The following is a 13652-nucleotide window of genomic DNA, read 5'->3' as shown; positions in this document are numbered from 1 at the left end:
ACAGGTTGATTAGGTCTTGTACTGCATTACTCTGAAGATTTTTTCTTTTTCGCGATAACACCCAGATGGATGTACGTTATCCCAATTACTACACAACTACTTGCCACATGAGTAAGTAATTGAACATGAAAGATTGATTTGAAATATTTTGTTAGCTAACAGTAAATATACCCACAGACACGTAATGATAAATGAAGACCAGGAGCCAGAGGCCTCCATGCTCACAAATTCATTGCAACAGTAATTATACTCGGAGATCAGTCCTTACTTATTGTTTTATGATTGGTTAAGCCATAGATACATTTGGAAAATCTTCACACGTGCGTCCAGTTCATAGCACATTTCAATTGATTATCAGTATGAAAGAGGTTCTGGTTTACCTACAGGTTACCTGTACAGGTGACACATCAGCATATCTGTCCAGACGTCTTAATATTGATAATTTATTAATATTATATTAATATTTGTTATTTCACCAGTTGGTCAACTCTCTAGAGTCATCTCCTCCTGTACAAAGCACTGAGAAACACACGCGCACGCACACAGGGAATATTTCCAAAACATAGTGTTACGTATGTTTTCACATCTACATAAAAGTTTAATGCTATGCTGGTGATGGAGAGTATAAGCTTTAATTGTGAACTGCTCACACAGAGAAGTAAAGTGCCTGTTGAAAGAGATCTAAACCTTCATAAAAAACCTGGCACAAGAAGAAACAGTGGAGTGATAAATAAACATAAGATGTCAATATGTCTCGCAGTACCTGGATGAGCAAGCATGTGTTATGAGTTTTGTTATCATCAGGGATAATAAAAACCTCTTTGTGACTGACCAATCAGAATCAAGTATTTGGTTTACCTGTGTTAGGCCCCGGAGGGTGATTTATTACAAGACGTGCACGTGAAAACAGCGAGGAGAGCTGTGGGGGAATCAGCTCTGTCTGTTCCAGTCGTGAATCTTGTCGCGAGGGCTCCGGGGACGTGAGAGGACTGGTGCTCCGTGGGTTGTGAAGGGTTCTTGCCGATCGTTAGCCGCTGGTCTCCAGAAGGGGAAAACAGCAACACGTTAGTCATACAAACCCAGCGGGGAACAAGCTCACCCTTTCTTCTTCCTCTGCCGTTTATATGGGGTGAGCTTGATGGGGAGCAGGTGCCAACGATCGCAGGTGCGGCAGCTTGAATGCGCCGTTTCTTTGGCGACGCTGAATTGCCATTGTCCCGCTCGCCACACCAAAGAACCATTCAGTCAAAGGTTCTTTAAAGAACCATCTCTTACTTTTTATAATCTGAAAAACCTTTTGTCGCCACAAAGAACCTTTTGTGAAACAGAAAGAAAACATCTTTGTATGTTTAAGGTTCTTTATGAAACCATTTAGACAAAAAAGGTACTTCTATGACATCGTGAAGAACCTTTATTTTTGTTATTCATTTTCATATTTTATTGAGCCTAACTCCTTTATTAATTACCTGCAGAAACATCTTTTTCTTATTTAATCCTGTTTTTAAGAGTTTTGCCTTGTGATGATAATGTTATTAGTTGTTATTGTTATTATGTATTTTTGTACGATATGTTTCATCACTTATCATTCAGTCATTTGGTAAAAAAGTTTGTTTCAATTTGTAAGTTTGCCATGATAAACTGTCATGACATTATTTTAAAACTGAATCAAACATTTAGATCCTTTAATTGATTGTAATGTTTTTTCTGATACAGTGTTTGGCAAAATCTCTGGGAAATTAAGTGAACAGGTGATTAAAATATTAAATGTTCTGGCTAATACATTCTTGGATGTGCTGCCGTCATTACAATTAGTCATCATGTTCTACTCTTTTGGATCAGCCAGAGGAGGTGAGATCATCTTTATAAACTATATTCATGGGGTGTGAATGAAATTATTGCAGCAATTTAAATTTCTGCATACATTTACATTAATTAAAATCAGATTTTTTTTGCTTTTGATAAAACTCCTTTATAATTCCTTATAATTATATATACTAGATATAAATATCTAAACTTTTACATACTGTAGCCATAATTACTGACGATAACTATAATTGATGTGTTGAGGTCTTTCATCAAAACACTAAATGTCATATTATGCAGTGAGACATATTGTTCAGTGCATTAATAGAATCATTCTTCTGTTTTCAGGTCTCTTCATTGTTGCAGTTTTACCTGTGATACTATCTGCGACAAGATGGAATTGGGATGTTACATGTGGGCGGAATGTGGGCTGTAAGTGTTTGAATTTTCTTCTGATCTCTGATATAAATGCAGAATTAAATCACCACAATATTTTATCTATTTATCTTCATGCTTCTGTTACTGTTGATCAGTGGTGGCGTTTCACCAAAACCTAGGGTATGGCAAAAATTGGCAAAAAGTAACGGAACCATAAATTATACCACATTATATCTAACGTTGCACAAAACGTGTACAAGAATCCACGAAACTGAATGAACGCACGAACAGGCACAAAGACTTACAGATAACCAACACTACCCTCATGTCGTTTAAAACGTGCTTTTTAAAGCTCTAATTTCTGCAGCAAAAGGGCGACTCCAACAAAATATATAAACCATCTGCCATTTATACTGTGTGTGACAATCGCTTCAAACCCTGAGCCAGATGTTGTTATAACAACTACCAAAGACAACGTTAATTGGGTGCGAATATTGGCCAAACAAAAAAATGTAATTAACAGCAAACAGGATTCAACCTTGTCGCAGCGCAGTTTTTTGCATAACTAGCGGCGAGGTTGAAGCAGTGCAAAATCTGTGACAAGTTCATCCGCAGATATTTAGTGCAATAAACTGCAACTGCACAACACCGGCACATGGAGAACATTTTTTAAATTATTCACAGATAACGTAACAAATATTATATACATCTGGCTTAGGCAGATGAGATTGTTATGTGACTGTTAAAATAAAAAATAATAATTGCCAATTTATTGGCATATGTCGATAATAAAGACCTCCCTGCTATCCCTTACCATAGTTTTTTATTAAACACCTGTTTGGCATTTTTTATATAGTTTCTTCATTTTTATGAAAATAAATGCCTGTATGATATGTGATGTGAAAATGTAGACAAGCGTAAGGTGGATTCGAACCTGCAACGCGATAGTTTCAAAATTACTGGTCACACACCTTACTCACTACAACATTGAAGCTGTTGTTTTGTGAGTGTCATTTTTACACTCTAAAACATACACGCTTCCGACGCCCATGCTAAAAGTGTACAGCAGTTTAAACTATTTTGATTATCTTTAATGAGCATCACTATGCACACTTTTGTCTGAATTCTAGAGTATGGCAAACGCTGCCCCTGCGCCTCTTTTTTTGTTTTCATTTTAAATATATGCATAGGCCTATGTGGTTTAGTTTATCTGTTGTGATTATTTTAATTTTCAATCAAATTAAATATGATACAAAACACAGTATTTTATTTTAAAGTATAAGAAGTTTGTACAATAGGGAAACATCAACATCTTTAAAACTCACTTAAAACAGTGGCTTCTAGAAAACCAGAGATGCATTCATTTTTAACTATCACACAATGTCTTTTCCATTTTTCACATATACATTGACAACCATTTGTTGTCTATGTATATGTCACCATTATATGTACCTGGCATATTTACATGGTGTATTCTTATACAACAATGTTCATGAATATGCATGGTCCCTATTAAATAAATAAATAAATAAAATTCAGTCAAAAGTACACAGGCAGCGCTTCAAGACTAGCTTAAGTAATAACAGACAGCTATGCTGTGTATGGTTATGAAACTCTGACCTCAGTCAAAATGATTAGTCTGGGAACAAATAGATTCATCAGACCAATGATTGCCCATTATGAAATGTAACCAAAACTAATAATATCCTATGTTTACCATTAAAATGATAATAGAGGCTGCGGCCAATTTTAGGTGTATTTGCTGAGATCATGCTGTTCTCGGCGGCGCTGACAGCCCAGTGATCACGTGGAACTCACATCTTAGTACATGTCGAGACCAATTTTAAAATAGGCACTAGTATCTGTTATGTCTTATTGCAGACAAGAAGCTGGAGACTGTAGATTCCTTTCAGTAACTTTATTTACTGCTAGCACTATAGCATAACATGCTCAGTATCTCCTTCTCTCCCTCTGCATCTCTATGCAACTCAAATAGCTCGAGTGCCACCTAGCGGCACATTAATGTGACAACACCACAGTATCTTTATAAATCAACTGCAGATTCTTGGTTTCATATATAAAATCTTCGATACAAAAACACCACAATGAAAAGGTGGCTTTGTATGTAGGCCAATATAGATAAGGCAGCTTTCGCGACCAATTGAAGAGACCTTTCGGCACGCCTCCACCTTTTGAAACGCCCATTTCTCCAACCTGCTCAAAATCCGGGTGACCCGGATATGACGCAAAGTCCCACATAAAAGCTGTGTCTCGTTTCATAAGGCAGCGTCCTTGTGTCCTCCAGAGGTATCATCCTCTAAAGGATGCGGTATACGGAGGATTCTCAACATAGAATTAAGTTGCGTTGCACTCGCACACCTGTCAAATTAATTAAAATGATTTCGACGTGATTTTAAGAGGTAAAAAGTTGATTAATTATACCCAGAGCCATTGAGAGAGAGAGTCCAATGGAACAGTTTTTTCACAGCAATGGCGGTTCATTGGAGGCTCTCAATAGTTCCCGGAAGTTACTAGTAACGCATGGAGCTGCGACTAAACAGACCAACTGAGGTAAACTTCTAACCCATTTAAAGACGAAAGCCATTTAATGAATAAAAATTTTTAAGACATAAAGCATTTAAAGAGAAAACAACTTCCTGGAACTATCTGAAGGCTCCATGAATCACGTGACACGCGGAAATTTTGAACTTCTGTTGGCGCAACTCTCTCTCTCAATGGCTCTGCTTCTACCCTAAACAATGCCCATTTTTTGCCTTACACTGTTTTAAAACGTTTAAATCACTAAACGCTTGTAAAACTATTTACTACATCTGCCTGCTAAGATTGAAAAACCTGACACAGATTTGTAAACTGTTAACATTTAAACACCACATATTTGAATTATGAAACGAGACAGCCTCAATGACGTAGCAGGCTTCAACTGAGACCTCCGGAGTACGCAGCCTAGCGAAACGAGACGCAGCTAAAGATCGCGAAAAGACCAAGGGGGACTGCCGTAGCACGGTTTTGAACGGACCGACAGAGACCGGGACGCCTTCCAGAACACCCCTGGAACGCGTTCCGGTCTTCGTCGGTCCGTTCACAACTGTGCTCCGGCAGTCCCCCTTGGTCTTTTCGCGATCACGCGATCGTTTTTGGATCATTTGCAAGTGCCACTTGTTGTCAGTTCAAGGGGAAAGTTAGGTTCCAGTTGTTTACCTGCCCTTCTGCAAAGCGTATGTGAGCGAGCTGATGACGTATAATGTCTGCATGAACAGGATGCGCAGTGGTATGCAAAATACATGGACTCAAAATGTACACATGGCGTATCATTGCACTCGGACCGAGAGCAATGATTCTGCGAACGTTTTTTTGGTCGTACGCCTTCCACAGACGATATATAATTATAAAAATATGTTGGACCACTTGACTTATTATTGCTATGAGGTTGTGAAGAGACTTTTAACCAGCATGACAAAACATATTCTGGACAGGATCAGCTACTCCACCTGTAAGCGGCATGAAAGTTAATTTCATTATTCTTTTTTTGATTTATTATTTATGATGTAAGTCACCAAATCCAACCTTATATTATCTTAAGGTTCAGGTTCTAGGAACAAATTTTAAGTGTTTATTTGTAGCAGAGATGTGTTTGTGGCTTGTGTAAAAATCTGATCTATTAAGCTCAAATATTTTTTGAGCGATTGAGCCAAAACCTAAAAGCGCTAGGTTATGCCCCGCTCTCCTCTACAAGATGTTCATTATTCATTTTTGTTAATTGTGCCCCTTACAAGAACCCTTAAACAAACCTTAACCCCCCCTTAGATGAAGTGAGAGAGTATTATACACACACATTTGTTTGTGATTTGCTTCTTTAAACTTGCTTGTATGTGCATTCACAGATAAAACTTTTGATTTAAAAATGTATTGATAAATGTTAAAATTACCATTAATATTAATAAAGAAGTAGCTGCTAAAGAAGCTTTAGAGGTATTGTTATTGATTTATTATTTCATATTAACTATAGCTAACAAATGGGACCTTATGGTAAAAGGTTACCATGTTTCTACTGATGATCTTCAAGTGTTTTGTCTTTACAATTCAGTCAAGCTATATTTCTGTTAAAAATATTAATATATTTCTTAGGTTCACCTTTGGTCATGAGATCAGTTTGGTTTGTATTGATGTTGTTGGTGACTACAGTAATGATGTTTTTCTACATCATGGCACTGGAAAATGAAAAAGGTATATTCATATATTTCTTCAGAAATAAAACATACAACTAAATGTAAGCATACAGTATAAACTCAGCAAACATTAAACATTCCTTTATCAGGATACTGTATTTTAAAGATAATCTTGTCATTTCTTTTGTTTTGTTTTTTTGGAAAGGGATTAATCAAGGTTTCTTATTCTGCGAAACAATTAATGTACATGCACATGTGGAACGGTCCTTAAAACATGTCGCCCGAGTAATGTCACAGTGACCGTAAAATAACTTTAGACATTAAAGACACATTTCTAGTGGTTTAAGATAGCTTAAATGAACCTGGAGCACAAGAAACAAGGGAACAGAAACACACTTTAACAAACTAAACTTTAAGACTCATTTTTGTTGAGGTTATTAAAAAAGTTATTGTTCATACAAATATTTGCAGAGTTTTCTGAAAATAAAAGCCTTTGAAAGTAAAAGGATGCTGAGTTTATATACACAATGTGCCTATCTTGCAAAAAGTTATTTTATACTAAAAGTTTAGTTACATCTTGTCTGTACAAAAGTTACTGTGATAATGCAAGCGATATATTGTTTTTCACCTTGTTCAGATCGTATTGGATGGGCCTGTATAATGGGGTTTCTTCAAGTATTATGGACAATTTTCCACTTTTCCTTGGCATTTGAAGATACAGGTACAGTATTAATCATCTGCTTTGATCATCTTCTCTCTGTGATGTTTATTTATCAGCTCTTGTTTATAGTCTTCAAACCCGTTTGTCTCTCCAGAAGAAAATCTTCCACTCTTCTGATTCTGTTCTCTAGCCTTTATTGATGAATCTATAGTAATAAATTAATCTGTTGTGAGAAATATGGTGTGTTTTTATTCACATGTTTCTTCTTCTTATTAATCACTGTTTATTAATTAATTTATTATTTAGTTACTATACTGACAGGCTTTTTAAAAACTAGTAATTAACTGGCAAGCATATTCATGACACTATCACGCAACTATGAAAAATGAAAACACAAACATAGAATGAATGAAAACACAACATAATTAACTAAATGTAAATTAATTATATAAACAATTAGAACTCTGCATGAATGAAAATAAATATCAGTATGATATATGATTCAGTATGAAGATAATGTGTGAGTTTTTACTGACAGTAATTTTGCCTGTGTATTGCTATGGTTCTTAATGTGTCTTATTAACTCTAAACGATGATGGTGAAATGTGTTCATTTACAGATTTTCCCCGTGTCATCACGGTGTATGTGTTTGGATCAGTTGGTGTTGTTTTAATCAGCGCTGTTGCTCTGATGACAGAACTGATACTGAAAGCCGGTGAGTCAACACTTTAATATCATACAGTGTTTAAATTAAGTGAAATATTTACCATGCTTAGAAAATGGTTTATACAAATATAGACAGATATTGCAAAGTCAGTTTGCACTTTACTGAGTACAGAAAATATTGTTAAAGAGATCACCCGTGATATTTTCATCTCAAAGTCATTCTGATCAAATAAGAATTCAGGTTTATCCATATTTTAACTCTATTTGTAGCAATTATACTTGACGAAAACATAAAATTATTGTCAGAATTTGATAAGTTTATTGGAGACACTAGCGATAATATTCAAACAAAACAGCCTCCTGTTTAATTTCTAAAATGCATTATTCTCAGTTAATGGTGAAGGTCCGATGGGTGATCTAAGAATCGTAATATTTTCCTGTGAAACTCTCTTCATCTCATCTGTGCTGATTTTACTGGTGTTTGCACCATGTGAGTACAAACTGAACTTCATTAGACATTTTGTTTATAATTACTTCAGACCCTAATGTGTTTCCTCCTTTACTTGATTTTCTTTTGTAAATATGACAAAATGTCTTAACACTTGATCCTTTCTCTTGCACATGCCCCTTTTGCCTTTTTGTGTGTGTTTGTAAAACTGACATTTATACATTCAGGCAGTTAGCAGACCCTTTTATCCAGAATGACTTACAGGACTGATATGTGTCTGATATGATCATCACTTTTTCTCATTTCTTAATATTCAGTGATTCTACTTTTATTCATTTTTTTACTAAATGTAGACTTATTATTTTGCAGACTGATTTGACATGAGGTTTATCTGCTGAGAGCATTTGTCTAAATAATAAACTAATGATCTTTTCCTCCATTGCTCTGAATGAACAGGGATCAAACCGTGTCTGGAGTCTTTCCAGGTTGGTATCAAATATAATGTAAATATATAACAATCTTTTTTTGTGATGTACAGTTGACCTGAAATATTAGTGAACTTTTCACTAAAGGAAAAATGTACTACTGTTTTCTCTATGCTTCACTGAACAATTTGACAGTGTTAGATGTTTAGTGTGGGTCAGCATCATGTTACAGTAAAGCAAATGCTTTTGGTTACTGTCTTTTGTCAATTGTAAATTATATTCATTGTAATTTTCTTTTTTGCATTAATAGGAAGAGTTACTGAGATAAAGTGAGAAATGGTCATGTAGTCTCAAAATGGTGGCAACAGTGAAGGAAGAACATCATTATGTTCAATATAACAGATTTTATTAGAACCATTTATATGACTAGTCTCTCTCATATGTAACTACATGATTTTTTACATATCTGTCAAAAATATTGTTCAATTATTTAAGTATAAATGTTTAATGAGAAGACAAAACAGATTTTTGAATAGCTGTCCAAAAATGTAAAGATGTTGTGTAATATTGTTTAAAATCCATGGTTTCATTAACACAGAAATCTGAGGAGCATTCTACCGTGAGTACCTCATATAAAGCTATACGGAGTTTAACAATTAAACATGTAAAATTATTGGTTTAAAATAATGTCTTTTTGTGAACACAGAATGCAAGATCAAATCAAACTACACCCACTGGATCAGTCTAGAACCTGAACCAGTCTTCTCAGGTAAGTATTATATGAAGACATCGTATTGAATTACTCTCTAAATATTTAGAGAGATGCTGTGTATATCATTTTGGGTGTCTCCCTTTTTTCAACACCAAGCAGTTTAGGCCATGAGTAGTAAGATATTTACCTAAAGACCGCAATATCTGCATTCATTTAGTCTGATCCTTATCGGCTAACTTGACCACAAGAACACACATATTCTCAAGCTTTTCACTATAGTGACTCGCTAACCTGTGCTGTTAAAAGCAGCAAACCGAAAAAAATAAACCACTGCAAAACTGAAGTCAATTTTAAAGTCAAATTCACGCTTCAAATTCAGTTTAATTGTCATAATACAGTTATTGGACGTTCAGGAAGGCTTCTAGAACAACAATAAATACAAGCGATAAAATGCAGACCGTAATCCTAAAAGTACGCAGAACCAAAAAAAGGTGAAAAGGAATATAAAAATGTGTAGTGAAGCAGGGTTGGAAAATGCTAAAAAAAATACAGTCCGTTTGCCTTTATAGCTTATAATAATGTACAGTACTGTATGCACCAGCAGATTTGTATCAAGCAAACCGTGATCTCATACTGTGTCATATAGTAGCCTCTTATGGGGTGGTTTGTCTTTTCTCCAACTCAGAGTGCACCAGAAACTCCAGCCACTGATGAATCCAAACAGAACAAAGAATCTCATGAAATGAACAAGAGACTGATAGAAATAAAGAAGAAACTCAACCTGAATCTGTGGAATCACAAACATGAGAGATGATCATCTACCGGGGTGCGTTTTACAACAACGACTTAATACAATGCATCGTTGGGGAAATTAACCATGTTGTCACGCCTGTTTCCCAAAACCGTATAGGCTAACTCTGTCGGAGATCAATTGTTTGAAGTTGGTTCTAGTTGATGACATCAGACAGGTGGTGGAGTGCAGTAATAACGTCTACTTATAAATAAGTACAGAAGGAATTAATGTCAAATTGTTGCTGTAAATAATCTACATTGCATGTAAAAATTACATTTGTTATCCTATTTTTGTCCTCTGTTGTTGAAAATGTTTCCCCCAGGTCCTCAACCCCCAAAACAGCACGTTAATTCTTTTGACAAACCAAAAGACATTACATGGAGTTTGTATATATTTGGGATCATTAATATAGAATGCAATGTATGGTGCTTGCTTATTTTGCTCAAAAGCATGATGTATGTAAGTCTAAAAAGATACTATGCTTCTACAGCTCGAGAGCAGTAGTTCCAACCACGCAACTTTGCGATGCTGTTAGCGAATGTTCGTTGGAACATCGGGAAACACTTGAATCTTTAAACTATGCAGATACAATGGAATTTACGACAATAGTTGGCAAACAATGCTTTTGGGAAACGCACCCGAGAACATTTCTGTTACACTGAGACTGTTTTTTATGTAATGCAGATGTTTTTTTATTTTTTTCGATTTGAAAATGAGTGCAATTATGTGTAAGATTTGTATATTTCTGTTTGTGATACACTTGCTTTGTTTTTGTTATACAGTATAGAATGATTTCTGAGATCAAGTCCAGCTGTTACTTCCACAGTATTTGAAGAGTTCAGATGCAAAACCCTCTAAAATCCTCCTTTGTCAAATTTTTTTTATGATGTTGAGGAATGCTCCACACAAAGTGTATGTTACTCAAATAATTTTGCTTCAAAAAACGCTAAATACCACATTCTGCCCGCTCTGACAAATCTGGTATTAAAGGGGTCATATGGCGCAAATACGTGTTTTTCTGTGTCTTTGGTGTGTTATAAGTTGCTCATGCATGTGTTAGACACGTAAAATTGCAAAAATGAAAGTGTTGGAACAAAAGATGCATTCTATCTTAAAGCGAATGCTCACCCAGACCTGCCTGAAACACCTTGTGTAACCACACCCCCACAAATCTACATCAGTTGGTGGTATGATTTGACTAAGACCGCCCAAATGTATACGCATTAAGGTGGGCGACCTGTCAGTACAATTGAAGAGGAACCTGATGTTCCAAATATGGTAAGAGGCGTTACATTTCCCTCACACGCATGCAGTATTCGACCAATCACTACGCACTGGTTAACTGGCCAATCATAGCACACCTCGCTTTTCAGAGCAATGAGCTTTGTAAAAAATCTGCGCGTTTCAGAGAGGCGGAGCAAAGAGGAGATGCAAACATGCACGGTATGTGGAAAATACAGCGTTTTTGAAACCTTAAATCGTGTATACACATTGCCTTACATCTAAAACAAACCATAATATTCATTTTAGCCCGTGTCATATGACCCCTTTAATGGAACTGAACATAGGGGTCTGATAAAATTGCTGATTTAAAGGTCCAGTCTGTAATTTTTTGGAAGATGTATTGACAGAAATGCAATATAATATACAGTAACTATGTCTTCAGAGGTGTATGAAGAGCTTACACAGTGAAGCGTTATGATTTTATTACCTTAGAATGAGCTATTTCTATCCACATACACCGCGGGTCCGCTTGCATATAATTCACCATGTTCTGTCAGCCATCGTACTGTTTCGAACGGGAGGGGGAGGGATGGAGTGAGCGGTTGGTTGCAATCGCAACCTTGCCGCTAGATTTTGGACCTTTAAAAGAAACAAAGTTTGACAGATTTAGGGGTGATTCACATTTCGCGTCTAAAACCGCGTGGAAAAACACGAGCCCCACTGCTTTCTTCTTTTTCCCCCAAAGCGCCTATTTTGCACTCTCCTGGCATCTGTCGTTGCTAAGCAACCATGGGCCACACTAGCCATTGAGACGAGGAGGTGTAGACAAAGGATATATGGACTATGCACTGAAAATACCTTGCAATAACTCTGCTACTAGATTTATTTATGCTGTGACCTTCTGTCTCTCTATCTCTATCACTGAGCTTGCCTATATTGGTTGGTTGGTTCTTGTCACATGACCTGCGGTGCATGTGCGGCATTCTGAAAAGTTTAATCTTGATGCAGTGCTGACAGGCGACTTGCGTGCTGCGACCGCGTTGCTCCATATTTGAGCGCGCTTGCCACGATCTACATCTAAAATAACGAATTTTCGTGAGCAAAAGACACAGAAAGTGAACAGCCCCTTTGAGGGTTTTGCATCTGAACTCTTTATATATTCTTTGAATTAATTTGTACATTTCTCTGTACAGAGATAACCATTTGTTAGATTTAAATCTAAAGACTTCTAGTAGAGCAGCTGTAGATTATGAAATGTTTGCATCTGAAACAAAGACATATTACAGGACTTATTCTGTTAGCAGCACTGAAATTGGAAGCAGTATATATTTTATTTTGTGATCTACTTTGTTGATTTTCAGGAGCTATTTGTACTTTAATGAGGGCATTTTGTTTCAGTTGACTACTTTCCCATAACATTGAATAGAGCTTATTGTTTTCATATTTGGTAAATTATTTATTTGCAGCAATTATTTATATTCAATCCCTTTATTTTTTCTAATCTTTTCTTTGTCGCTTTGGATATAAGCAAATGCCAAAATGTAAATGTTAATCACATCTATACTCAAAAGATTTTAAGATTGAAAACAGTCTATTTCAGTTTTTCATGACACCATCGCAATATTAATATAAGTGATAAAAAATTTAATATATCATAAATATAGACAGTTATACATGAACATGAAATTTTATACAAATAAAATATTTATCAAATGGGATTGTTACCATTTTATTCATTTTGATTTGTGGAAAAAATTACTCTAACTTGTAAAAGCTTGTAAGAACATTCTGAGGTTTCTGAGATTCTTGCTGGTTTACTGACAGTCTGAAGAAGATACCGTAAACAAAAAACAGGAAAAAAATAGTTTCTCTTTGAACAAACTAAGGTGAACGGACTCAGTACATGTGAACTATCTTTGGTAAAAGGGTTTTAAAATTTGTTTTAAAAACTGATTTTATAACAACCTCAGGCCCAATGATGTATTAATGTAAGCCTGTATTAATGATCAGCCTTTTAAAGGCGGGGTAACCGATTTCCGAATTACGCTTTAGACAACTGAGTCGGGCCGAGTACCAAAACAACCTTGTAGCCAATCAGCAGTAAGGTGTACAGTGCACAGGATGGACATTAGTCGAGCACTGACGAAAGCGAAAGATGGGGGTAGGGGTGTGTTTGTTTTGGTGATTTGAACATCAACAACGGCTAAGAGAAATCGGACACCCCGCCTTTAACTCAAAATTACATTTTATCCAATGACCAGTTGGTGGGTTGTCTAAAAAATCTATCTGAACTTTTCAGACATTTTGTAAGCTTTTATCCACCTTATTCTCGGGGGCGCTACTGTAGAAATTATT

The 13652-nt window shown here is 35.9% G+C and overlaps 1 protein-coding gene across 6 annotated transcripts in view; it reads left to right on the top strand.

Annotated features, from left to right (window-relative positions):
- Positions 1 to 12910, top strand: part of LOC130561318 (uncharacterized) — a 101708-nt gene extending 88798 nt beyond the window's left edge. For 2 of the 6 annotated variants that reach the window (XR_008963802.1, XR_008963805.1), the window contains 9 exons: positions 1714 to 1848; positions 2152 to 2235; positions 6328 to 6426; positions 7006 to 7089; positions 7649 to 7744; positions 8087 to 8185; positions 8600 to 8628; positions 9167 to 9337; positions 9966 to 12910. Coding sequence is in view for 2 of the 6 variants with exons in the window: in XM_057345548.1 (XP_057201531.1) it covers positions 1714 to 1848; positions 2152 to 2235; positions 6328 to 6426; positions 7006 to 7089; positions 7649 to 7744; positions 8087 to 8185; positions 8600 to 8628; positions 9167 to 9187; positions 9275 to 9316 (689 nt within the window). In the remaining 4 variants the exon portion in view is untranslated. Of the gene's footprint in view, positions 1 to 1713; positions 1849 to 2151; positions 2236 to 6327; positions 6427 to 7005; positions 7090 to 7648; positions 7745 to 8086; positions 8186 to 8599; positions 8629 to 8878; positions 9338 to 9965 lie in introns of all 6 variants that reach the window. The other 4 variants (XR_008963803.1, XR_008963804.1, XM_057345548.1 and 1 more) reach the window with 4 other exon arrangements.
- Positions 12911 to 13652: the final 742 nt, after the last annotated feature.

This window comes from Triplophysa rosa, linkage group LG11, assembly GCF_024868665.1.
Source record: "Triplophysa rosa linkage group LG11, Trosa_1v2, whole genome shotgun sequence".
NCBI lineage: Eukaryota > Metazoa > Chordata > Actinopteri > Cypriniformes > Nemacheilidae > Triplophysa > Triplophysa rosa.
Note: the sequence above shows the minus strand (reverse complement) of the source record. Positions and strands in the feature narration are given on the sequence as shown.